This window comes from Pezoporus wallicus, unplaced genomic scaffold, assembly GCF_028554395.1.
Source record: "Pezoporus wallicus isolate ANWC-B61680 ecotype Strahan unplaced genomic scaffold, APGP_CSIRO_Pwel_v1 scaffold_6362, whole genome shotgun sequence".
Taxonomy (NCBI): domain Eukaryota; kingdom Metazoa; phylum Chordata; class Aves; order Psittaciformes; family Psittacidae; genus Pezoporus; species Pezoporus wallicus.
In genome coordinates this window covers 9,582,888-9,609,528 of record NW_026637663.1, presented here as the reverse complement: position 1 = coordinate 9,609,528, position 26,641 = coordinate 9,582,888, and the positions used below count along the sequence as shown (strand labels likewise).

Genomic DNA, 26,641 nt, shown 5'->3' with positions numbered 1-26,641 from the left:
CTGCTGCCCTGCCTGCCTGTGTCCTTGTAGGTCCTTTCCGTTTTGGTCATGTACATGAAGAAGTGGTAGCTTGTCCTCTTCCTCATAGCTGGTTCTGTCACTGCATGTGGGATAATGAAGAAGTAGGAGGTAAAGTGGTTGCAGAGGATTCTTGTAACAGCAGGAATCTGTCCTGCTCTGACTAAATGGCAAGAGGGAGCTCTCATGCAGAATTGGTCGTAACTATTCATGTCTCCTCAGGAGAAACAAACTTGATACCAAATGACAGAACCAGCTGCCTACTTAGATACAGGATCTGAAGACAACCACAAAGATAGCTTTTGGAAAATAGAATGCAATAATAAGTGATATGGTCCCTGCAGGATTTCCTGACCACTTCCAGGACTGGTGATGGGAGGTTTCCTAGCTGATACATTTCAGCAGCTCATTTGCATCAAGAGACATTTTTTCATTTACCCTCCAGATGTGCCTAAAAGTCTTGGTGATGTTCCCCAACAGCTGTCTGGAAGATGACAGTAAAAGAGAGAACAAGTAATCCCTGACACCACTGGTGGTTTTACAGCAATTTCTAAACTTCAAGTGGCAGGGCTTCCCTCTTGCCTTCTTCCGTTGTTTTTGCTTCACTCAATTAATTATCTTAAATTATGGTGGCAAAAGGTGTTTCGTGGTGTGTGTGTTTCTATGTGTACTGCTTGTTTTAACTCTTTGTCCGTAACTACTCCCAAACTGAAAAGAAAAAGATCAGCAAGTTGTGGTGTTTTGTGGAGGGATGGGCTATTACTCATTTTAAGAGTCCAACCTAAGATGCCATTTCTGATATATAAGTAATTTTTATCCAGATTGTCTTAAAAGACAAACTCTTCCTTGTGCAACCAGGAAGGTTATTGCGAGACCATCTGAGATGCTTAAGTTAGGCAGGGAAGCAGCAAATGAAACTAGGCTTCCTCCAAGAGAGATTCATCCCTAAAACTTGCTCCCTCCTTCCTGTTCTTCATTTTGATGTCCTGCAGCTCAAAAAGCAAGGCCGCTGGGGCTGTTCCAGAAAGACATACTTTCTTTGAGCTGGAGTGCAGAGAGCAAACTCCTGTTGTTAGTATTGCATCAGTACTGCTTTACTATGCTTTATGCTGTACATGTGATCCGTAACTTTGGTATTTACTCCAGTTGCGGAACTGTTGGCAGGCCAGTGTGAGATGGCTCCAGTAAAAGCAGGACTGCTGGGATGTACACTATTGCTAAACTCAAACCAAAACAAAATGCTTATCTTCACAGTTCTTCCTATTGAGATCAGAAGTAATAAATAGAGTGAAGGAAGCTGTTCTCAAATTATTTGGGATGTTAAGTGGAATGAGAAAGTGCTTAGAAATATTTCTCAAATGGTTCCTGTAAACATTCCTTGAATAGCTTTCCTGTGTCTAGGGTTTGGTGTGTGTTTAAGAAGACAGGGCTCTTTCTAGAAAATTAATTTGGTCTTCCCTTTGGTCTGTTAGAAATCTCATAGAAGCTAAGGAAACAAAATTTCAGGTCCAGTTTAAGACCTCAGAAGAAACCAAATAAAGTTTCAGAGGAAGATCTGGAATTTAGCCCCTGACTTGACACCAAACTTAGAGAAGTTTGCCCATGACTCCATGTTCTCCATATGTTCTGAACGTATAAAACGTGATGCCAGGAGCAGGCAACAGATGTTTCTTTGACTGACTCCTGTACTGCTATAAAGCTTCAGAAAAACAGAAAGCAAATTTCAGTTAGGACTCTACTGCAATGAGTGCTTTCCTCAATGCAGCCCTCAACTGTAGCAACCCAAACTAAATTCACAGAGCATGTGTGTAATTTGACAAAATTTAATCAACTAAAAATTTTGAAAAAGGATGCAATTAAAAAGTGGTATTGCTAACAGGGATGAATGTCATGGAAATCAGTAGGTCAGAGAATCTGCTGCTCTCATTGAAAATTAACCAAATTTTGTGTTGATAGAAAGTTTTGATAACAGTGAATCTGCTCCCAATATTTTATAATTAAAAATATGCATATAGGAAATGTACATAAATATGCTGTTTTGAGGTTCTTGCCTGTTGAACTGGTTAGATGCTTATTTTGAAGAAACCCTATGCATCTATTCCATTTACAAATGAAACTGCACAATGTTCAGAGGGCTGTAAAGTAGCATTACAGGAGCAGTGGGAGATGAGAGACCTGCAACAATCAAAAGGTTGTTAACTGTTGTTTCAGAAGAGTACAGTAATGGCTATGAATTATGGCTATGAATTATAAACCAGATTTTCTTACATACAGTAATTCTGTTGCTGAGTCTTATCAGAGTTATGGATAAGAAAATTAAAACTGCATCGTGTGGTGTAACAGAGCTTCCCTTATTTCGTGTTCTAGGTTAGGAAGGTTTGACCTTTTTTCTTGAAGTTTCCTTCAGTACCTATGCTTTTAAATTTTGATCAGCATTATCATGTATCCTAGCATTGATACCAGCAGTCAGGAGTAAGAAGACAAAATGTTAAGGACTTCAAAGTCCGTGATCTGGAAGTTTCTGTCTTATGTCTGGCATGTTCCTGTGGACAGTTACTCAAAGCACTGCAACTACCCACAGGCAGAAAGAGCAGAACTGAGATGAAAGAAGGAAACACAGATGTACAGCAATTCTCAGATTTTTTAGTGAGGGTTTTTTTTTTTTGAGAATAGTTACATACCAATGGGCACAGAGCAGGAAATGAAGGTGCATGGAAGTAGGAAGGGAATAAACTATGCAGAACCCAGCAGACAATTAGCAGAGCTTCAGTCTGATGTCAAAGACAAGAACAAGCCAGTGAAGGTATCTGAGAAGTGTTTGGAGACTTTTTTGATGATAAGCAGAGCAAGCTGAGTTCTAGACATTGCATGAAATATGTCAGGAGGAGAAGCTGGAATAGACAAGGCATCAAGGGGAACAGGGATTTTGGGGGAAGGTTCTGGAGATACTGTGAGGAATACCAGACACTACTGTGTGGTGGCACTGAAATTTAGGGGAGAATCAAAGGTTATGTATTCTTAGTACATAAGCATGAAACAGGAAAAATACTCAATCTGCCAACAGTTAAAGACAAAAGAGCTGGAATTTCCTTGACACCAAGGGAGTTTCTTTCAATCATGATACCACTAAATTTTCCAAATGGCCCTAAAAATATTTGTTGAAGCATAACTTATCTTCTTCAAAAAACATTTTTGCATTCCAAGAGATAATACTGTTAGAGTGTTCTGCACTGGTTTCCACTCTGCAACCTTTTGTAAGTGACTAATCCCGGTGGAATTTCAGGGGATCTGACCATGTAAATACCTTTAGTTCCTTTTGAAAACCTGCTATTTTCTGTTAATGGATATGTAGAGAACCAAATTCTTAGCTGATTTAGCTCAGATACTGCTACATATGAAGGAAATTTACTAGTCTATCATTAAAAATGTTTAAAAAATGTCTAAGATTAGAATAAACATAAATAAACAGAATATACATCTGGAGATTTTTTTTTTTACTTAACATTTAAGGTTTTGTGGTTTTGGTTTGTTGGGTTTTTTAATTTTTAATTAACTATACCTCAATCAATCTTTAAATGCTAATTTAGTTAGGAGTAACATGTATCTCCAATGTTATTTGAACGTTTCCTCTAGCAAGCCATGTTATTTTAAACAATTGGTAAGTGAATCACTTGCAGAGGTCTCTGCAGAACTGAAGATTAATGCTGTTTTCTCCAGCATAAGACATTCAAATTCATCCTCTAGAAACCAATAGAGAACACTGACTACCCTTCTGGGAAAATGCAAGCAATTCCTTAAAGTTAGGTGAGGTTTACATTACAGTTGTCACATAAAAAACAGTCAAATGAAATCATAAAAGCCAAAACAAAACCAGTTTAATACCGGTAAGTCAATGCTAAACACGAAAGAGGCAGTGGCTGCAGCTCATCTGGGTGACTTCAACATAACGGAGCTGCATACATACAAGGAATTTAAGATGAGGGAAGAATCTGAATGTGAACAAAACTGAAATTAAAATCAAACAGTGTACTGACTAAAAGGAAGGATAGAAAACGCAAGCAGCTAGCTGGTAGCAAACATTAGCTATAGCAGATGTGACTGCTATTACCTCTAAATGCACATTAAAATAAAGCCAGTGTCTGTTCTCACAGACATGGCCTCAGTCATCTTAAATGAAAGGTTAGTTTGGAAATCAAAACTTTAAAAAGGGATTAACAGCAACATTTGAGAGAGGCAGAGAAGCCTGCTGTCTGATAACCACAAGCAAATGTTCACAGTCCTGGATTGTCATTCTGCAGCTCTAAATGAGCACTGTGCCATTTCACAGGAGCTGGTGAAAATCTTGCACGTAGAAGTCGACAAAACCTTTTAAGGATGGGAATGTAAGAGTCAATAATTTGACTTCTTTCTAGACAAACAAAGCTGAGCAAGCAGTAAAGTAGATGCTGGTGACAAATGCCGAGAAAAGGGAAGCAAAAGCTCACAGATTTTCAAATAATGACTAGCATTTAACTCTAAATAGCACTTACACAAAGAGAAAAGGAATGATTACAACAGCAGGCATCATAAAATACTGGGACCTAGAAAATGAAGGTACCAAGAGCATGAGTAACTCAATGAAAAAAATCAATTGCACAGTTACCAAGGCTGGATGTAATTTCAGAAAACTGAAAGTAACTTCCACAACGATGAAGGGATTACAGGTTGTAAAATAGGTGGTAGGAACTTTCATTAGAGAAATCACAAACACAATCAGAGTGCCAGGAGCTGAGGAATAAAAACTGAAGTGAAGGAAATGTGCTTGGCTGGGACTTCTTAAAAATGTTCCTAGCCACTGGCTGAGACTGATCAGAACTACTTAACAGCAGGAAAACATTACAGTTGAAGAGGTAAAGTGACCCAAACTGTCAGTATTTGATATCCTGCTCTTCCCATCGCACCATCAGTTATACAGTTATATTGGCTATCTAAATTTATTTTACTAAACAGCACGCTGAAATAACTGTTTAAAAGACAGTCATAGAAAACTTGGCTTAGGTCATAAATTCTGAGAATTAATGTGTATATCAAAGAGTTTATTTCTCAGTTTGGGACTGATGGTGAAAACATTAAGTTCAATTTTATTTTCTTATTTAATCACCCTTATCTTAAGCAACAAAACTATGGGGGTTTATGGAATAGCCATCTACCTTATCTCTAGAATATTGTAGCGACTTAAAACAAAGACCAGTTGCTAAAGTAACAAGTCAAAAGTAAGTCAGATAGCTTTGTTTAGTGAGGATCTATAATAAACTCAGGTAATTACTTTCTATATTTTAATTTCATTGTAGTAAAGTTAGAAGTGTAACTACCACCACCAGAAAACTTCAATTTGAAGTAACTATAGTTTACTGCTCAATAGTGTGGAGCAAGGAGTTAATGAGTCAATGCAACCAAAATGAAAACTACTGTAAATTCTGTGAAAATACAGTTATATATGAAATCTCTGAGGGCTATGGGGGATTAGGAAATAGGGAGCTTTTAGTAAATATTTTGGACTTGTGACACTTTTGACTGTGACTAGCCATGACTGTCAAGCATGTAACAAAGACATAAATGAGACTCTGTGTTTATGGGATTGCTCAACCTGCAGTAACAACAGAAAGCTCTTAGACGCAGACCCCTGGGGGACTGCAAGAAACCATCTTGGTTTTACATCAGTCTCACAGTGGGTAAGGGCCCACACTGTAATTAGAGTACTAGTTAATAACCTTTCCTGAAACTTTGACAAAGAACCATGGATGGAATGCATGTGGAAAAATAAGCTATTCTTGCTCAAAAAGCTGAGATTTCAAACCCAGGGTTTTGTTTAGTGAGACAAGATTTGATCCTTCATCTGTCTTCTCTTTTTCTTGCCTGTGAAGCAGACATACTTTCCCCAAAAAATCATCCTCTTTGACATACTATTTTCCAGGACACCAAGGTCAAGATCAGACATGTTAAGTAGCAAGTAAGAGCTAACTTGAGATACTGGCTTTTTCCTGCAGAGGTCTGCCCCTTTCCTATATTCAGATCAGTATGAGAACTAACTTTTCTGCTTCTCAGTGTAGATACTTGTTTAACATGCTCATCACCCTTCTTCCTTGACAACTGTGGGAAAATTACTTAGTGGAGAAATTAGAGAAAACTGGGGCCTAACAGAAGATGTAGTAGTAAGGAAACTTTTTTAGGGTGAAATACAGTTGCTACTTCCAGAGACAGCTGGCATACACGGAATCTACTCCACCACAGTTCTCTAGGCAACCTGCCACCTTAGTACTCGTCTCTCCTGGGAAACTGACAGGCTGATCAAATATAAGGGGTTCAAGGAAAATCCCCTTTTAATGTGACACTGATCTATCAGGCTTCCTGCTCTCCATCTAACAACAATGCCTCTCTTCAAACAAGGTTAAGTGAATCAATAGATTCACCGCTAGTTCTGCTGATTTTTAAGTCACGGTTTCTCTTCAAAGACTGGACTGGAGATAAAGCTGAAGGAACCGGCAGAAGCTCTGAAGGACTTTCAGCTCTTTGACTTGTCTTTGAAATTCTGGACCTGCTGGATTCCACCTCTGTGTCTGAGCAACCTTGCTTTGGGCTTTCAAGCCACAGAGGTTCAGGATTACTGTCAAGAGCTTCTGAGTCTCTGTCTGTATACTCAGCACTGGTGAAATCTTCTGAGTAAACTGTGTTCTCAGGACTAGTAACAAAGTCATCTGAGTAAATAAATTCAGAGCTGTCTTCAGCACTCCTGCTGGGGCCTGGTTTATGATCACTTATAACAGACACATTATCATGCTCCATTGTTTTAGGATGGATGAAGTGTATTCCCTCCCCATTACTCTTCTTTGCATTAGCATCTGATGGGAAAGCTGCTGGGAGTTCAGATTTTGCATGTGTTTCCTTCTTGGCAGATTTTAATAGAGTTTCCTCCAGTAAGGGGGCCGTAGATACTTTGCATGGATGTTCCTTGCTTGCAATTTCATCACTCTTCAGTGGACTTGCAGTGGCTTGTTTCTGCAGGTCAGGGGACACATCTTGTGTCACAGAAACGGACTCTGGGAGAGCACTGTTTTCTAATGAAGTCTGAATAGCTTTATTGAACTGATTATTCCGCTTTGAACCGTCTCCCTTGCTACAACACCTGTAAGAAATCACATGCTGTTCTCCAGCACTTCTGAGCAGCTTTCTTTTGGATAAAGGGCTCCTCTCCTTCATCATCTCTATTTGCTTTTTTCTGTACTGCTCTCTCCTTTCATGAATTACCAGTTTATCAGGGTTGGTTTTCTGCAGCCGTAGCCTCAGTGTATTTGTCAGCCCATACAACAATTTCTTTCTGGGAGGTCTGTTTTCCTTAGTTCCGCAGTTCCTTTCAGAGCCCATCTCTACCTGGGGTACAGCTTTCATAGATCCTCTCCCAGCCTGAGAAGATGCTGCAGAGATGGCCTCTTGATGGCCTTGCCTGAGTTGAGGGTTGGCAGCTCCAGTGCTCTCATCAGGCCCCACAGGTGCCTCTGCAGGCTTGAGGCCAGAGGAATGGCTGGGGTTGGGAGCCTGTGAGGCCATGGCATTGCTTCCTGGAGCCCGGTAGAGCCAGGCAAGTGGGGGATGCACAGCACCAGGCACAGCACTGTGGGTGAGCACTGACAGCTCTGCTAGCAAGGCACTAAGTACCGGCAGCTGCCCCAGGACACTGCAGAGCTGTGGAGGGCTGGCTGGGTGCAGCAATGAGGGTCCAGCACTGGGACGTGGGGGGCTCTGGTCCTTGCCTTTCTCCTGTGGTCCCCAGGCCTCGACACGTTCCCACTGCCCTGCAGCCGCTGCTGCTGGCGGCAGATCTGGCTCAGCAGGCTCATGGCTGTAATAGAGCATGGGAGGGCAAAAGATGTTGCCCACCAGCTCCTCACCCTCCTCTTCCTCGCTCCCCAGCTCAGGGGAGGTGGCAGGCGGCGTGGCAGCGCGGGGGCTAACGGGGCTCGGCGGGGACGGCTGCTCACCGGCCTCCAGGCTGCTGAGCCGGTAGCCCAGTACCAGTTCCCCGACGGGGCGGCCCGCAGCGTCCCGCAAAGGGAAGCGCCCGCGGCGACAGCAGGAAGCAGGCGCCCCGGGCCGCTGCAGCACCTCGGCGGCGGCGGGGGCCAGGGAGACACCACAGCTGCCGAGGAGGCGGGAGGGCCCCGGGCCGAGCCCGGCGGGCAGCGCCAGGAGCAAGACGCGGAGCGGCCGGCGGCGGAGCGCGGCGCAGAGCGAGCCCCGGCACCAGCGGAAGAGGCAGCGCTTGCCGCGGCCGAAGGGGAAGGCCCGCCCCGGCCGCAGGGGTGGCGCGGAGGCGGCGGGCCGCAGCAGGAGGGTGGGGAAGTCCAAGAGGCGCAGCGTTACGGCCGGGCACACCACGGGGCCCGGCGGCGCCACCACCCACACCGCCTCCACCAACACTTCCAGCTCGAACAGCCCCGAAGCCGCCGCCATCGCGAGTGCCGCGCACAGTTCTCGCGAGAGACGTGCTTGCTGAGGCCGCCCGTTCTCCCGCGAGAGTTGCGGCGTCAGCTTTCCCGGGAGTCGTTCCCCCAGCAACGCTCCTTTGCAAAGCACCCTGGGAGTTGTAGTCCATGCTGGGCAGTCCGAATCCCAGGCGTCGTGTGTGGCCCACTGTGGGTCACTAGCAACAGCCACAGAAGCCGGGGCGGGACTGCAACGCTGTGCTCTGTCAGTCAGCGAGTGGTTGTGGAGGCCGGGAGGGATGTTACACGGTGTCCTGCTGCTAAAAGACTTTCCTTTCCCCTTTCTGTTACCCTCTTTCTTCCCCTTTCCTTCCTCTGCCAAATTAGTTAGTTTTTAGAAAAGCCCAAACCAGCCGGAAATAGTTAAAGAATCCAACCGTTCACTGTTGGTCTCATCCTTTGATCATTTTTATTTAAAGGACACCTTTCATTAGCTGTTATGTCTGAGAGCACAGTTAAGGAATTTGACATCTAAGTTGTGACCAGGGCTTAAGAAGTAAATAATTAAGTTCTTCTCAGTTCCTCCACTGTTTCTATTCTAAGCACATGATTCTAAGAGCTACAAAGCCTTTGCAGTCAACGCTGCTTGTGTTCAGGTGTTGCCATTGTACTGATTATTGTGGTAGATGAAACAAATGGCCAGTCTATTTTGCTTCCACGTTCATCTCCCGCCATCGGTCATCTGCTTTCCTTGTGTTTCCTTTTCCTCCACCCCTGTTCCCATCCCAGGAGAGCCTGACAGTTTAGTTGTCATTTTCCATAAAGGAACAATGGCCAAAGATTCCCTGGTACACTGAAAATGACAGGAGTATTTAACAGTGGTCAAACAGAGACTTCTTGCAATCCCCCAGGAAGACACTGGGTAGGCATTTTGCCTATTTTGCAGATGGGAATACTATGACTATGATGTTCAGTCCAGGATTTCTTACCTAATTTTGAAACTTCCAACTTGTGTAGGCAGGAACTTCATGTGTCGTAACTGTGACTGGAGTTAGGGGGTAAATTACAGAGGAACCGAAGCCTTGTTTTAGGTTGCTGGGTCTCTGCACTCCCAGTACTTTCATACGAAACTGAAGTTTTCAGTTTTGTGTCCCTGAAAATCAGCCCTGTTCCTGTATTTCATTTTTTACAGACAAGATAAATAAAAATTATTGAGTATTTGTGAAACTATAGCCGTTAGTAAGCTGTGTAAGATTGGTCAGCAAGTTAGTGACAAAACAGAAAATAGAAAGGGGTATTGATTTTTAATTTTATTCTTGTTGGTGTACTTTATTAAGTCAGTCCTCTGGTCACGAGAGCATGTTTCTCTTCAAAATAAGAAGACAACAATATTTTGTTGTTAAATTGCAAATTGCAAAAAAAAAGAGACCATTTTCTTTCCAATAGTCCTAGTTTCTACCAACTACCATTTTAAGGAGACTTGTGATAACGCTTCTTTAGTTTTCATGTCACAAAAGAGTGGTTCAGAAAATAAGCGTGGCTGAGAGAGGCAGGGTTATGGAGCCAAGCTTTATTACCTGCTGCTGCCACAAAGACAGCAGGTATGTATTAGGATCCACATTGGTTACATTTAGTAATGTTCTATCTTTTTAAAATAGCTCTGATTCTTCTCAATGCAGTCTTTTTAGTCCTCCTTTCTCAGAACTAGACTTCAATTCTTCTGGGCTTTTTTATAAAAGACTGAGATATTTTGCTGATTCAGCAAAGTCTTTCACTGACCTTATTTGTATGTTTGAAGTGCTAACATTTCATCTCAAAAACTTCCAACCCAGACAATTTGTATCATTAGCAGCAACTCAGCAACTTTGTTCAAATCTATTTTCTGAAGGCTCTGAAATGCCTTTCTTTGCCCTTAATTCCCATAAAATTACAGTTTTATTGATGTCTCTACAAAGAGATTTTTCCACACAGTTGTATACCTGTTTATGGATGGAGAAGTATGACTAGTATGACTATTTTCTAGTATTACTAGAAAAAAAGTCTTGAGAAAACAGATTTTGCTACATCTACAATTAAAACTACTTGTTCTGGTGTCATTCTAAAGATTGCTTTTTTTTTTTCAGATCAGATGCTGGAGTAAAGAGCCATTGTTTGCCTGGATATAAAATTGCTCTTCTCTCTGCAGAATCTGCAGGCTGATGTTTGGAATTTGTGCAAATATTTAGCCTGGTGGCACTCTGATTCAGAAAGGGGTCAGAGAGTCTGCTGGAATATTCATCTGCAACATAATAGCAGTTCTTAAAATACTTGGGCTTAAAATGCCACCCAGAGAAGACTTATTTAGTCTTTTCTCAGTTGTCTGTTGAGTCAGCCACTTGTGAAAAGGCAATAAACAGGAAGAAATTCAGGAATAAGGAAGCCAGCCTTCAATAACTCCCTGAGTTTTCATGACCTCTCTTCTTCAGTTCAGAAAAAATGGGAAATTATAAAATACATGAGCAAAGCATTTGAGAGTTTTTTGCAATATATTTAGGTTTCTCAAAGAAAGTAGAAAAGGTTTCAAAAAGGAACAAAATCAAATGAGAATGTTAAATCTATGCAGAAACTACTGTTTGCGTATGTTTCTGTTGTGTTGTGAAGCGCTTTGCAGGGAGCTTTGCTGTTTCCTATGTCCAGATTTTCTACTTAATGATCCTTAATTTTGTGCTGACAGATCTAGTGATGTATGGAGCAGTCTGGGAACAGTTGCAATGATACTATTGGCATAGGCATTTTGATATCTATCAAAATGAAGGATGCTGTGGTTTCTCCCTGCTTCTCAGCATGTACCCTCGTGTCCGCAAAGTGCCCCATCAATTGGGTGATCAGAACAGCTGGTACAGAATCTATTCAGACATACAACTCCAAAATACCTCCCTTGCATTGCTACCCTGAAGATGATTGTTAACTCCTCTTACTTCAGTGCAATAGCTCTCACGTTTATTTTCATTCTCTACTATCTTTAGCAGACTTTAGGAGTGTTAAAATAAACACCATTTGCCTAGTTGTGTGGCCCTTCTCCATTTGGCAAACACCAGTCTGTCTCCTGTCTTTGTAATGGTTTCGTTGCTGTTCTTAGGGTTTTACTTTCTCAGAGTGGTGAGAGTTAAGGCTTACGGCAGTTACTTCTGCAAAGTCAACAGGGTGGCACACAAGATTGTTTTCTCATTACCTCAGGGAGGAGAAAATGGTTTGCCTTTAAGATACGTGTGAATTTGTGGCTTTCACAGCCAGCTTGGAAATACAACCCGTGCCAGCTTGCCTTCTAATTCCAAATTTCTTCAAAGAAAGATTCATGGGACTGCGGCAAAACACAGCTTCTCCTTCTGTACTGAACAGCCCTCATAATCTTTCTTGGATCTGGGGAAAGAGTCCAAGCAGACTCTTAAAGGAAACATGGGAAAACCTGGCAAATACTATAGAGAGAATGACACTGTGAGACCCAACAGGATGTCACAAATACAGGGGCTTAGACAACTGTATTGAACACGACAACAGGACATATCCAAAAATGTCACATCTGAGGTGATTTCCTTCATTTAAAAAGAGTTCTTATTAAACCCAATGGACATTTTTGCTTAAAACAAAACAATAGTGAAGGGTCAACCTCAGGATTCAGCCCATTGACTATTCTTTGCATAATGCCCAGCAACATGCAAAGCCAATTTCCTTAAATAACTGGGTGTTATCAGCACATGGAGCCTTTACCATCCGTCTTTTATTTGATATAAACCACCATGAACTCATTTGGTATTAATGCAAACCGCATTGGTTCACATGCTGTCATGTATCATGGTTTAGATTGTGTAACTCCCCATCCAATAGCTGGGAAGCTCTCAGAAATTTCTTGAAGGGATTGATTTATTTTCTTTGGCTTCACGGTTGCAGCCCATACTTGTCAAGCACATATGTACTGCATGACAAAAGGATTCCAGGTGCTTAGCCATCCGAAGAGGACAGCTTCATCACATAGCAGCACAGTTGCGTGCATACGTTTGAGAGGCAGAGAATCTGAACCAAACGTTTTCTTCAAGGTGTGGGGGTCCTTCCAATTCCTGTTGTATCAGGAGAGCAGGGTAGGTCCTCAGGGTTTAGCATACTCTCTGTAGGCAGTGATTTCTGAGTCGCCACTTCCTAAAAAGCTATGTTTACAGCATTCCTCTAGCTCAAGCTGGGACCCACTGGGGGCAAATTGCAGTTCAAATATCTGACAGAGCTTCTGACAGTGAAAGCTGTTGTAAGCCTCAAAATGGTTCTTAAAGTCAATTCAATAGTTAGATGTTTTTTCATTAGAATAAAAAATTGGAGATGTCTGCAAATATTTGAGTAGGAAACATTTAGTATTGTGTGCATTGTACCATCACACTGATGACACTCGTTATTTAATCTGTCATAATTACCATTGTAAAGTATGTTTTTTCAGGAGGTTTACTGTACAGCTGTTTTGCTCACTGCACATTTTCAACTTCTAAGAGGTTTTCCTTTTTCCATTTAAAAGCAAATTAAAATCAATTTGATTGGTTTGGGAGCTCTCCTTTACAGAGAGCAAACCAAAAAGAGCCAGGGATGTTATGCGGAGCTACAGAGATTGACTAGATATTCCTCACTGACTGTGCATGAGGCTGAGTGATACCCAATACCTGGTAGGAGGGGGGCAGAAATGTTCCATCCCGCTTAGTGAACAGGAGGTGTGAAACTGCTTGTGGAGGTAGGAAAAGGAGAAACCCATTAGCCCTGTACTTTACATGTCCTTTCTTGTTCTCCACAACTACATGATGGCTCTCTATTGAATGCTTTTCTCTGACTTGCCTGGCAGTGGGATTTCCAATGTAAAGATGAGGTCCTTTTCTTGGCTAAAACAGCTTTGTTCCAGGGATCTCAACAGCCATGACCCTCTGCATGCTTCATCCCTTCAAGCTCTGTACCCTTACTCTTACTCTGCCAGGTGGCAAGTATGGAGCAATTCCTACTGGTGACCTGCTCATGTCTGCAAATTTCTGACTCTAACTTACTACGTAGTGACTGTGATATGAAATTTAAATGTATGGACAGGGCAAACTCATGGCCAGTTACATCAATTTATTAATTAGGAGGAAAGGATAAACTGTGTTTTAGGATGATAAATGTGGGAATCTGCACATCTAGATTCAACTCTCTCTTTTGCCATAGGTTTCTTCTGGAAGATCTAATTTCTTTGTTCCTGAGTTTCTCTCATAAGACATGACCAGTGTTTCACAGAGATGCTGAGTGAATAAGTGCCCACTGGAAAAGAAGAAATCTCTGGGACGCACAGAGCACATCCTGCCATCCCCACAGGTCCCTGCCCCAAGGAGTGATGGCAAGTGGCTATCATCGTGATTGTTTTCCTTGTCCCCGAAATGTAGTACCACAGCCTGGTGGTGAGGCCAGGAGCCCCTAACAAGCACTGAAGAGCAGCTGTAAGTGAGCAGTTCCTTATTGCAAGACCCCACGAGCTCCTTCCCACATTTCAGGAGTGGGCACTGCAGCACAAGGGGAGATGCTCTGAGAGGCCAGTGCCTCTGCATATTTTGCTGTGTTGCCATGCCAAGCTCTCAGGCACTGAAAATGTGGCAGCCTGCCTGAGCTAATTATCAACCCAGCTCTTGAGACGGCTAGTTCAAGCACAGCACTGCTGTGCTGACACAGCTGTCCTGCTGCCGGTTCCTCATCTGGCCCTGTCTGGGGGATCCCAGGGCTCTGTTGCCTGTAGGAACTTTTCACAGGTAGTCGCAGTGCTGGAAAACTAATTCACTGCTATGCAAATAGCCCCGTGGGGTAAAGCTAAGGAGGAAAATAGGCTTGTTTCTCTTGTGCTACACCATGTACTTTGCGTGGGCAGAAAGATAGAGCAGCGTCTGTAGTAAGCTCCTGACCCAAGGTCAGATGAGAGCTGTGCCAGTGCAGAGGTCTGTGTGGCCAAAATACTTCCTTGTCTAACTCCACTGTCCTTCTCTGAGCTAATTCAGGGATGTCTTTGGCCCAGTAAGGTCTACTGAGGCAGCTGTGATTGCCCTAACACAAAGTTTCCTGGTTTTGCTGGTATGTATTTTAAGCTTATTGCTATTTCCGTGCATTTCCTATTTGAACAGTTCCTGTCGGAAGCATGTATTGTTTGGGGAGACGTGGCATTAATTACCATGTGAATTATTTGTTGTGCGGGTACCGTGCAGAGCAATAGATGGGAACTATTCCAAATGGTCTTTAATGAGTTCAGTCATCCAGGATCCTGATTTCCATCTCATAAATAATAAACTGTCCTCGATATGCTAACTCAAATTTGCCTTTAAATTGCTTATTTTAATTTTGCAGAGGAAATAATCAAGAAGAAAAAGTTCTCAAAAATGCAAGCCTGCCACAGTTCTGTGGCAGGTCACTCGAAGGTTGCAGTATCTCGTCCTCTTCCCTACACTGATCCCTGAGACAGTGAGCACATGACTAGGCTGGTAATGGCTTCACGTCACGAAGAGTGAAATTTGAAAAGTAGTGAATGAAAATATCTATGAAATCTTTGCTCCATAAAGGAAGAGTCTGCAATATAACCTTACACAGTGAGCTCTTTTGCATCTCCTTTTGATGGGATCTCCAGTTTCAATTTCCGCTGCTGATTGTTTGCTCTTCGGGCCAATGAAGGAGGCCAGAAGTGTTGCTCTAACAATAGACCTCGCCTCTGGCAAGGCAATAGCGTGTGCTCAGCAGTGACCCATCTGCTTCATCAAATGCAACATCAACAGCCTTTTAGACAGGTCTCATCTAGTATTGCAGTAGCGGGTAAAGATTTTTCAAAAAGCCTTCTCGTATTTGTGGATGCTTGTGCAAGGCATGAATGTACCGGTAACTGCACTAATGATTTCTTACCCTACTGACTATAAATAGAAATATTTCTGCTCCAGGCAGTAAAATCGTTACACTTGGAGACTTTGGTACCAATATAACAGTTAGCGTGAGATTTTTCTGTTCCAAAACCATCTTTTTCAGCCTTCTTTTTCTATCATCTCAGCATTTTATCTTCAGTAAACACGTATCATGACTTTACATGAGCCTGTGGTCTCTGGGCTGTCTGTAAGTCCTGACTAAGCAATAGTGCATAGCATAGCATAGCAAAAATACTGCAAGGGAAAAAGAGAAAGGAGTATATTTTGGACATGTATTAGCTGGTCACACATCACTCAAATTTGTTAAGGTTCGATAGCAAATAAACAGACAGGAATAGAAGGCTTGGATGGTCCTGCAGGCACATCTTACTGGCATCACAGTTGCAGAAATTTCATTTCAAGAGACAAACCAGTGAAAAAACCCAAGCAGGTTACTCTTATTTCCTGCTCTGGAAGGAATGGCAGCTCTTTGAAAACGTTAATATCCTCAGTCAGGCATTGCAAATATTAGTTCTCAGTTCCTTCAAGGGATAAAAAGAGATAAAAATAGAAGCTAGTCTGAAAACTCCCAGAGGCTGACAAATACATTCATTCATTTCTTTACAATGACATCTTTCATGAAGGCCCTAACACTGGAAATTCTCAGGGGAGGATTCCTTCCCCCCAATACTTTCTCACTTCTGTTGAAAGCTATCTGTACCATTGCAAGCAGGCAGGGGACAAAGCACTTTCTGAAAACTCAGCTGTGCTTTTGTAGACTGATCTTAAACCACAAAATGGCCCATTCTCCTGAGCGCACCAAGAACGTGGAACTGCAACTTATAACAGCATAGGAGCGTCTAGCTGGTGGGATAGTCCATGTGAGAGGGGATGGCTGTGTGTGATTCACACCTCACATCTGGGTGTGAGAAGCATGCTGCACAAAAGAGATGTCAGCTTTGCTGCAGCTTCCACTTCACTCTCTATTCCTCTCATTTGTACATATTCCCAGTTTACTCATCTCCACTCTAAGGTATACATACATCTTGCTTAGCAGACGTAACCTAGTCACATTTACACGTTTTTTCATTCCAGAGCAAAGGATTGGCCACACGGGTGAGCTAAAGATATAGGGCTGAAGGGCACCACTGGAGTCATCCAGTCAGTGCCTCACAAATTGCAGAAAGGCAGTCTGCCCATGAGCTGTCCTGTGCACTGCAGCTCATCTCGTCCCAGGATGCTGTACATTTCCAGGCTTTTCACAACAGACTTCAAAACCATGCTAGAAGACAAATGCCACAGTAATTGTGCCACAGGAGGAGAACAGGAGAGATCAAGGGCTTTTCTGAGTCCTGCCAGCTAGCAGATTTTCTGGGTGACATTTGCAGATGCTTCTGGACCATGCACTATGCTGCAGAGGAAGGAGAATGGAAACCAGCATCTCTGATGAGCTAATCTGGAAGAGGATAGCCTCCTCCTTCCAGATCTGGTGATTAGCTCAGCTCTGAGCATGCCGACAAGCACAGGCATCTGATGGATGCTGATACCTTTAGGGAGCACTGGTGAAACTTGTGTCCCTCATGACTATGTTTATGCCCTTAACTGACCCAACATGACATAAAATACTCTATCTTAAATCCCAGTGAAAAAAGATTAAGGGGGTCAGGAAAAAGTATATCCTGGGACTATAACCTTAATTATTAAACTATACTAGTCTGATTTTACTCCTATAATTTCCCTTGTACACAACAAGATCTCCAGTGGGGGATTATTTGTTTCTTTTATAAGCAAAGGCTTTGCTTTGTAACATGCTGCTGTTTGGCACAGTCTCTGATTGTATAGAAGGCAGATCTTTAACAATGAGCTGTGATCTTATCTGATGTGCAAGCTGGAGGATATATCATCAATATAATTTGTGGCAGGATATTTGTATAGATGTGGTGCAGTGTGTTGGAAACTACTCTGAAGTCACACAGGCAAAGAAGAGACGGTATTAGCTTAAATAAGTGAGGTTCTCTGCTTTTTAACAGGGCCTGTGATAGGAGAAGGGGTGATGGGTTTAAACTAAAAGAGGGCAGATTCAGGCTTGACATAAGGAAGAAATTATTTACAATGAGGGTGGTGAAACACTGGAACATGTTGTCCGGAGAGGTGGTGAATGCCCCATCCCTTGAGGCATTCAGTGCCAGGCTGGATGTGATTCTGAGCAACCACATGGTCTAGTTGAAGATGTCGCTGCTCATTGCAGGGGGGTTGGAGTAGATAACCTTTGAAGGTCTCTTCCAATGAAAACTATTCTATGATTTTATGATTCTATAATAGCTCCATGAATATGTGTTCTTTCTGGAATAGGAAATCACAGTTTGCAGGTACTTAAAGCCAGCTAAGAGAAAATAGCTGATTGTGATATTCTGACACTAATATATTGGATCACATATTGAGAACCAGTAACCTCCTACAGAGAGTTTCATCAATTGTTCACAGGTTCAAGTGTGGCTCTGTAATTCCATTGCTGGCATCCAAAGGCTGTTCTTGGCCCCAGGAGGGCTGAAGGGCATGGCCCAGAGAAGGGGGCTGCTGTTCTGAAGTCATTAGTAAGCAAAAGGTGGCATTCTGCAAACAACCACTGCCATCACGAACAAAATTAATTGGTTCTGCTGCTGGTATTCTTGAAAGGCTGAATGAACACTGGCAGCACTATTCAGGAGACGAAGCTAAATTATCATAATAGGACTTTCTGGCCAAAAATTCTGTGCGTCACTGAGAGGTACTCCCTTCGTGCCAGGGTTGAGATATTTATTAGTATAATTTAGGGACCAAGTGCTGCTCATGGTGTCAGTGAGTCTACTTATACTGTGGATGAAAATGTACTTCAGTTCTACAGCAGTTAGTCTGGCCACTTTCACATATTCTGTGTTTGCCTGAAGAAAATAAACCATGTTGTACTCTACCTACAGTTGTAACCTAGCAAGAATACTAGGGAAGCTGGAAACATCCACTTTGCCCAGACAGCCAAAACCTTCCCTTTATATCATGCCAGTACTTACAGCTTCTGGAACGCTGATGCTGCAACAGAATGTGTGAAGGCCAGAGATAATGTAAAGGTCCAGATCTGGAACTGAAGCTTTCTCAGTGTGAGAAGTATTGGTGCTGGTTATGCTCCATGTCTAGCTGTTTTTTAAGTTGCAAAAGATTTCCATTTCTAGTATAGCACCCTGTAAAAAAAGAGCATGTACTAACTTCTCTTGTTAAAATTCCTTGCAGTTTCTTAGGGTTTTTTTCCCTTTATTAGTTAGGAATGGTGGAGGTCGGTTTAGCTTTGTAAAGGACTGTTTCAGAAAGGATAAAACATATTAATCATGCTGCAAGTCCTGCTTCTGGCTGATGGGGTGCCTCTCTTGGCTGGTGCACAGGCCTGTCAGAGCCCTGAGGGAGCTGTGTGAACACGTGGGCACCTGATGTATGGGTTATCTTGCAGGGATGGAGAACAGCTGAGAGATGAAAGAGTGAAAAGCAGCAGAGTCCTGCCAGATGCAAAAAGTAAATGAGCAGAAGGAAACCCAAAACTATTTATTTTCACTGTCTCTTTCTTTGTACCTCTTCGGACAAGTATGATATTCAAGTTAACCACACTATTCTTTTATCTTGTCCTTGACTGTATCTTTGCATTTATTGTTAAGTTTTGTCCTGTTACCAGCTTCCAAGAATGATACACCAAATCAGTTGTTTTGCTCACAGCTGTAAGTCTCCAAATAGGATGAGTGAGTTTGGTTTCTTCCCTAAAAGTTTAAAATGTCCTTGCTTGCTCCTAGGGTCCTCCATGGGCTGCTATTCTGGTTAAATTCAAGAGCATGGTTCTGGAGTGTTTGCTCCATCAAGGAGTCTTCTTGCTTTGACAGCTTGCTCCTGACCTGTATGTCAAAGAAACTGAAACAAGGGCAGGGTGAGGCCAGGATAGGTTTCTCACTGATGTAGCTCATTAGAGGACTTCACTGCCTTGCGACTCAGCCTTTTGGTTCTGCCAAGTTTCTTGATAAAAGCTGCAGGAGTAACAGTAGGAAAGTAGGTCAGGAGTAGATCTTGTAAATCTACTCAAAGGGCTGAGAGCACAGTTAGTGTAGAGAAGAAGACAAGAGAAAAAAAAAAGAAAAAAAGAAAAAGGAAGATTTTAGAGTGAAGAGAAGGACAGGAAGGCCGGAAGTTTAGGTGGGACTCCGCGTGTGAACCATGATGTCTAATTATGCACCTGCTTACAGATTCCTTTCTTTTAGTGCAAAAAATTGTTCAGTTTCTTCTGCAGGGCTTTCACTAGTGCTTCTAAACCTCTCATTCTGAAGTTGCTCTTAGCAGTAAGGCCAGTCTGCTGCCTGCAGGGGTTTTGACTATGTGGTGGGTGAGCAATGTGCTGGCCTGCTGTATACACATTTCAAGTGTGTAGCTGCACCCCTACTGAGACCCAGGGAAAAGAAACATCAGAAAAACAAGGGCTTTTGCAGGATAGACAGTTTCCTTTGAAATGTGGTAGGCATGTGATTTCTTTAAAGGGAAGAAAATCAAAAGAAGGATTTTTTAGGTTGGAAAAAACACCATCCCCAGTGTTGTCTTTAGGAATGAACTTTCAAAATAGATCTCAGTTTGGGCAACAGTCAGTTCTCATCCAGCATGCACACAGCATACATCTCAGCTTTCTGTTCAGCTGAACATTTTGCCATGCTGGCAAAATTTCTTACATATAGCTGGTGTCATGATATTTTTCTATTTAGGTCTAAGATCCTTGGAGGTTTCTGTAACACACAGTTTAACCCATGCCACACTGAACTGTAATCTGATTTTAAGCAAAACCTGGCTGTGGCTCTTCTAGCACATCCATAATTCCAGCCACCTTCCAGAAAAAATTATATACATCTACATTTTCTATGTATTTATTCTGCTTTATATTAGAACCCTTGTTGGCTGTTAAGTTTTTTGCTGTTCATTTCTTTCTGAGTGCTTTTAACTTGTTTTTCACTTTTGTCCTCCTAGCAGCTAGAATACTAGTTTAAGAAAGCATGTTAATGTGATACACTGTTTCAGCTGAGGTAAAAGCCCTATAGCATATGCATTTACTCAGGAGAGAGGAACAGGATTTATTCTTACCTCTCATGTAGAAATTTCCCCTTAGAAAGATTTTGCATTAGAGAAGCTTCACAAGGATTGGGCACTTCTGCAATTGGTGGTACAAGCCAGGGCATTTCTCCACCCTCAATCAAACCGAATACAGTGCTGCTGCCAGCTGCTTTCCCCCTATTAATAATTAATATATCACTTGATAGGCAATGAACATTTTATAAAGGCTATTTAAGCAAAATAGAGCAATGTAATCTCTCTTCTTCAAATTCTCTCATTTTCCTTCTGAAAGTTGGACACCTCTGCCAAGAAGACACGACCAGGAGACTCGTCATTATCATCGTACCACAAATGTTCTCCTTGGTTTTTATTTTTACTTCCTCCTTATGACACTGGGTTTCTTGCTGCCTAGCCTCAAGGTTTCCCTACAGCCCGTCACTGAGCAGCCTGTCCTGGTACAGTGAGGGCACAGGCCAGTTCTACACATGTAGGTGCAGAACTCCAGTATGTGCAGGAGTCACAGGTGTATAGCAGTAAAGCTGTACTGTTTTGAAATTAGGGTTGGTTTTGTTTATTTTTTGTTTTAATTTTTCTGAAAATCATGGTGGTTACTCTTTAGACAACTCCGTATTTATCTGGAAAACTGGTCTGATGTTGACAGGGTAGTTCTCACCCACAGATTCCCTCCTCCTGCAGTTGCATGCTACGGCATGACCTGGAAGTCCCTCTAAAGGCACAGGTATAGAATCATAGAATCACAGAATTGTTTGGTTTGGAAAGGACCTTAAAGCTCATCTAGTTCCAACCCCCTGCCATGTGGAGGGACACCTTCCACTATAGCAGATTGCTCAAAGCCCCATCTAACTTGGCCTTGAACACTTCCAGGGATGGCACAGCCACAGGTTCTCTGGACAACTTCTACCAGCGTCTCACCACTCTCATGGTAAAGAATTTTTTCCCAATGATAGAATCATAAATAGTTTGGGCTTGGAAGGGACCTTTGAAGGTCATCTAATGTCTAATCTAAATCTCCCTTCTGTCACTTTAAAGGCCAGGGAAGGAGCAGGGAAGTGGTACACTGAGGGGTTCGTAGCCCGCAGGGGGTGGCAGTGATGGATAGGAGCTATTTATATTTTGGGCAGTGACCACAAAAGTCCTCTGTGGAGAGGCCTTGGACCAGTGACTGTGCTTGTTTCTGCATTGGAAGAGTCCCCAGGGAGTAGCACACTGTGAGTGACCTCACACAGTTGGCAGAACCAGCCAGCCTTGTGAAAACCTTCCTGCACATTCTCACTACTGTGAGTGATGAAATGCCATATTTACTAACCTGACAAAATGTTCTCTGCTCAGGTGGAAGTTTGAAACCCTTTTTTTTTTTTTTTTTTTCTTGGCCATTGTCTGGACTTGTAGCACGACTGCAAAGGTGATGTGTGCAGTTTCCAGATCACTGGAGGTATCTGTACCACCTGGCAGGTGCCTTTTGTTTCTGTTTGAATGCCCTTGGTGTGTATGTGATGCTGTTTGGTCCACCCTCAGCATTCCCCTGGGCGGTGCTGGTACCAGAGCCGAGTCATGGGTTGGTAACAACTGTCCCTGGCTGAGGATTTGGTCCGTCATGTGCTGCAGTGCCCTGGCAGAGAAACGACCAGTAAATGAAATGCAGTATATAATCTGCACTTTGCAATGAAGGATTTAATTTACCTCTCGGCATTCTGTGCTTGATTTTTGCATACTTCTCAAATCAAATGTAACACTTCCTAAGCTACATCAGACTCTTCTCCATTTTTGTTTTGTTTCATGTCATTTCTTCACACCATCTTTCAGTGGTTAGCATTTCTCAAGTGTTTTCTCCTGGAATTGTGTAATCTTTTGACCATAATAACTATATAATAGTTGGTGCAGTTTTACATAATTTGCTGTTTGTAGTGTACATTAACTTAATGTTCCTTATGAGTTACGAGATTGTCTTTAATAATGATTTATGTGTCTTACTGAATAGTTCTTTCTCAGGGATCTCAGAACTGGGTTTTAGTTAAAGAAAACCCTGAGTGTTCCTTTTCTTTCTCACTCTCATTTGTAATTACTATTACGCTTAATTTCTAGGCAATTTTCAACCAAAATTATGTGGCAGGCCACTGAGGAGTTAAGATTTAGATAAAACAGAACTGATAAACCAGATACTATTTGGGGGATAGGCACATAAGTATTTGGAATGCTATCAAGCAGTTGTTATGGTCTTTTAACCCCTCTAAGCTGGGAGTTACTTGGGTATAGGGAGAAGATGAGGCTATTTTCTTTTCCGTGTAAGTTGGATGATGCATGTATACGGATTGCTTACTGATATGATTCAACTGTATGAGCAGAATAACAATGATCTTACTCTGTTCTCACAGGAGTGTCTCTCAAAGATTATCTATATACCTGAATTTTGTCCCCCATCCCCTTGCTCTGTCTTTTAATTAAATTTTACCCTGAATTGATTACATCTAGATTTTCCCATGGGGCTGTAGAAGTGAATTTACTTTCATTCTCCTATCTGTAAAGCTTGTTGTTTAAATCTTTTCTCTGTCTCCTTTTTTCCAAAGAAGATTTGCTGATTGCAATTTGATTACCTGTTCAGCTTTTTACAAATTATGTTACTCTAATTGAAGCCTAGAAATAGAAATCCAATAAATGCATCCAAGTTAACCTCAGAAATGTTTGGTTTCGTGCTATCCTGTTCTGTTCATCTCAACATTCCATACTATAGTAGATGATACTTTTTAAGCCTCTGTAGAAAACGCTAAATTAAAAAAGAAACAAACCACAAAACCCCACCAAAGCGGAATACTTGCATTTATTCAGTAGCTCTCTTTAGAGACTGCAAATGTGGATAGTTACCGAATCTATTGTCATTTTCTAAATACACCTGCTTGGTGGAAAGCAGGACTATTAAAGCCAGGTTTTCCAAACAGCTCCTAAGGAGTTTAGAAACATTAAGTTTCATTCAAAGGCAGATGTACACAAGCCAGAGATTCCTCTTATATGGGGAGGGGGGTGTTATCAGAGGAAAAAGCAAACTCATTTTGTGTATGTCTCTGAGTGAATTTTGCTTGTGGGCAAATCTGGCTATCTGCAGCAGAAACATGATATTCTTCAGCACTTCAAGATGGCCCAAATTCTCACTTATGCATTAAGTTGTGCATAAATGCTTGTCTGGCTGGAAAGGCTTTGCTTCACAGTGTAGTGTCCCAGCATGGTGGTCCCAGCAGCACAGTCCCCAGCAGAGTGTTGCCCATGTCTTATGCACAGCAGCATTTCCGTATTAACCATGTGCTGTGGAATGCTGTGGAGCTGGCTGCTTTCTGGATGTTCACCTTTCAATCCCACGCTTCTCTGTATTCTGATGTGTAGTACAGAATCTGTGTACTTCAGTGCAGCTTAACTGAATAACTCTTGTGTCACCCAAGCCCCATAATGCTATAAAGGCTGGTTAACATATATATGAAAACCATGGCTCACCACTGCACTTGCTCTTGTCAAAGGCTTTCATCAGGCAAAACTATCATGAAGTCATGAGCGCTACTGAAAAGGTCCAGAAATGGGAATAGCAAGTGGAGAACTCAAGCATTCCACCTTGGGTACTGGATGGGGAGGGGAATCTCTTTGGTACCCTCTGAGTGCATGGTGCTAAATCAATTAATGCCTTACACAGAAGGCCTTTTGCTGCCAATCACCTGCAGACAGTAGCTGCTCATTTGGCCGGGAAGTCAAAGACAAGACACGTGTGATGATGAAACCACATTACCCCCTTGTCTGAATGCTGCAAAGCTGCAGGAGGGGCATCCAGCAGTACCTTAGGGTATAGAGTAAGCTATAGAGCAAGTCTTACGTGTACAACAGTTGTATTCAGAGAGTCTCTGTAGAAAGTATCACATCTCCCAGGATCAGAGATAGCGTACTACTCGTGAAAATAGGATGATGATGACAACCCTGCTAAAGCACACTGAAGGCCAATTTGCAATATGTTGCTTGTATTGTTTGCTCAAGCGACCATTAGAATCCGTTTGCCTGTAACTGTGCTTTCTGTTGTTATATTATTAACAATGCCAATATGCTCCCCATATGCAGTTCCATTATATGACTTCACAGGGTAAGAGTGCTGGGACACATCTCATGTGGGGAAGAGTGTTCACAGCCCAGGCTTTACGGGTGCCTGAGAACAGCATGTCTGATGTGGAGAGGTGCTTGCTTTGCTGCAAAGGGAAATGGGGGGGGGGCTTTAATCTGCTCCTGCCTGATTGCTGCGGAGGAGGGGGAGGAGGGTTTTCTGCCAGAGGTGTGAATCCTGGTAAAAGGCCACATCCCTTGGGAGAGGTGGATGTCTGCAGGGTGGGATGGGCAGAGCAGCCACAGGAGCACACAGAAGGTGCTTCTTTCCTCTTGTACTCAGCAGCATTACTCCCAGATAGTGCCTGTGGAAGTGAGAGAGGAGGCGAACCATGTTTTCAGGATTTTGTGCTTTTCAGAGTGCTGTGAGTGCAAAGAGGTTGTTTTGAGACTATTAGCCACTTACACATATAATAGAAAGTAAAAAATGCAGAGCAGCAACCTCTGACTGTTCTCTTCTGCAAAGAGGTCTGCTTACAGGATTTAGGCTGTGTATAAAGTCTTTGCAAACAGCTAAAATGTAACACAAAATACTATTTGTAAACGTAAGCTTTTTGCTCTCACAGCTCACACCATAGCAATTAAGTGGGTATTACTAGGTTTTGTTTAAACTGAACCAGGAAAAATCTTACTAGTGGTTCTCTTACCTCCAGTAAAACAGGTTGGTCATTTCCAGTAGGATTATCTTCAAGGTTTCTATGTAAAGATGGTTATTATTTACTGTATTCAAGATGTCTGAGTAGATTTAATAATACCTGCTTAACTAAAGGGCTAGGGAACACTGGCCCTTTAAACAAAAGCTGTGTGATGCTGAGGGATTTAAGACATGACTGAGCAGATGTCTTTGGTTAATGGTGTAAGAAGAGGGACTGACTTGCTCTTCGAGGTGCAGCAAGGCAGCTTGGCTCCCAGTGCTTAGCTCATGCTGCAGAAAATAGTGTCTTTTCATCAGCATACTCCAGCAGCCTCAGCTGAACTGCGCAGAGCCGTGTGTTGCACCTCCGCCTTGGGTTCATCTGTAAGTGCCTGTTGGGTGCTGGCTGGGGTACTCGCAGCTGCATCTTGCACCATTTGCAGTACGGGTAGCCACTGGATATTTGGGGGCTTCCTTTGTGCCTCTGTGGCCTTCTTACAGCACTGATTTAGAGCTGGGATAAGGGTGCTCAGCCTGGCTTTTTGCTTCTGCATTTTGGAGAGTGCCTGATCTTGCAGGGGGTATCTGGACAATGCAGCCCAGAGGAGGATGCCCAGCTTCATTCACACAATAGACTATGTTGCCTCTAAAGACTAGTGATGACGGATGTAGTAGTCAGTGATGGTCATTTGGCAGAAACATTCAGGTACTGTGAGGATGGAGTGCAGGCAGACCTCTGAGCCTGATGCTGCCTAGTTTCCTACCTTCACCTCTGCCACTAAGATGGTAATGATTTTTCTTGAAGCATCTACGTAATATTTCTGATATGTGGGAGATATATTTGACTTCCTGAAGAAGGTCACCCATTCAACATGGACTTTGTTGAGAATCACTCGCCAAAAGCTGACACTACTTGCAGCTTTCCGAAATTTACACTGGCTTTGGAGAAGTGTCAGAAGCCCAAAGAGCAACAGATTCAGGCTATGGTGATTTGTTCTAAGGCTACTCCATGCGTGACATGTGCACTCTGGTGTCTGTCTTGTGTTTGTTGAATCTGAGCTTTCACTCAGTTGTCTGCCCCTTTCCTTTGTCATAGTTTATCACTGGCAAATAAGCAGTGGTGAAGTTAAAAAAGAGACCTGTAACCATGTCAGGTGTTGGTGTTTCAGTGCAAATTTCCCTTGCTGCTGGTTTACAGGGCAGGGTAGCAGGCCAGGCACTCATCTGTCCAATGCTACCAACTAGGGCAAGGGAACACATAGCAGAGGGCAGGGCTGAGGCAGTTTGCCCCGGTCTGGGGAAGAGCTTACCCTCTAGCCCAGACCTTGTTACAAGTTTCAGCACAGTTTCCATGTATCAGCACA

The 26,641-nt window shown here is 42.7% G+C and overlaps 1 protein-coding gene across 1 annotated transcript in view; it reads right to left on the bottom strand.

Moving 5' to 3' along the window:
* MAP10 (microtubule associated protein 10) overlaps window positions 1-8,505 on the bottom strand; it is a 34,004-nt gene extending 25,499 nt beyond the window's left edge. Inside the window, exon 1 of the mRNA XM_057407048.1 lies at window positions 6,468-8,505. Within this exon, the coding sequence (XP_057263031.1) occupies window positions 6,468-8,505 (2,038 nt within the window). The remainder of the gene's footprint in view (window positions 1-6,467) is intronic.
* Window positions 8,506-26,641: the final 18,136 nt, after the last annotated feature.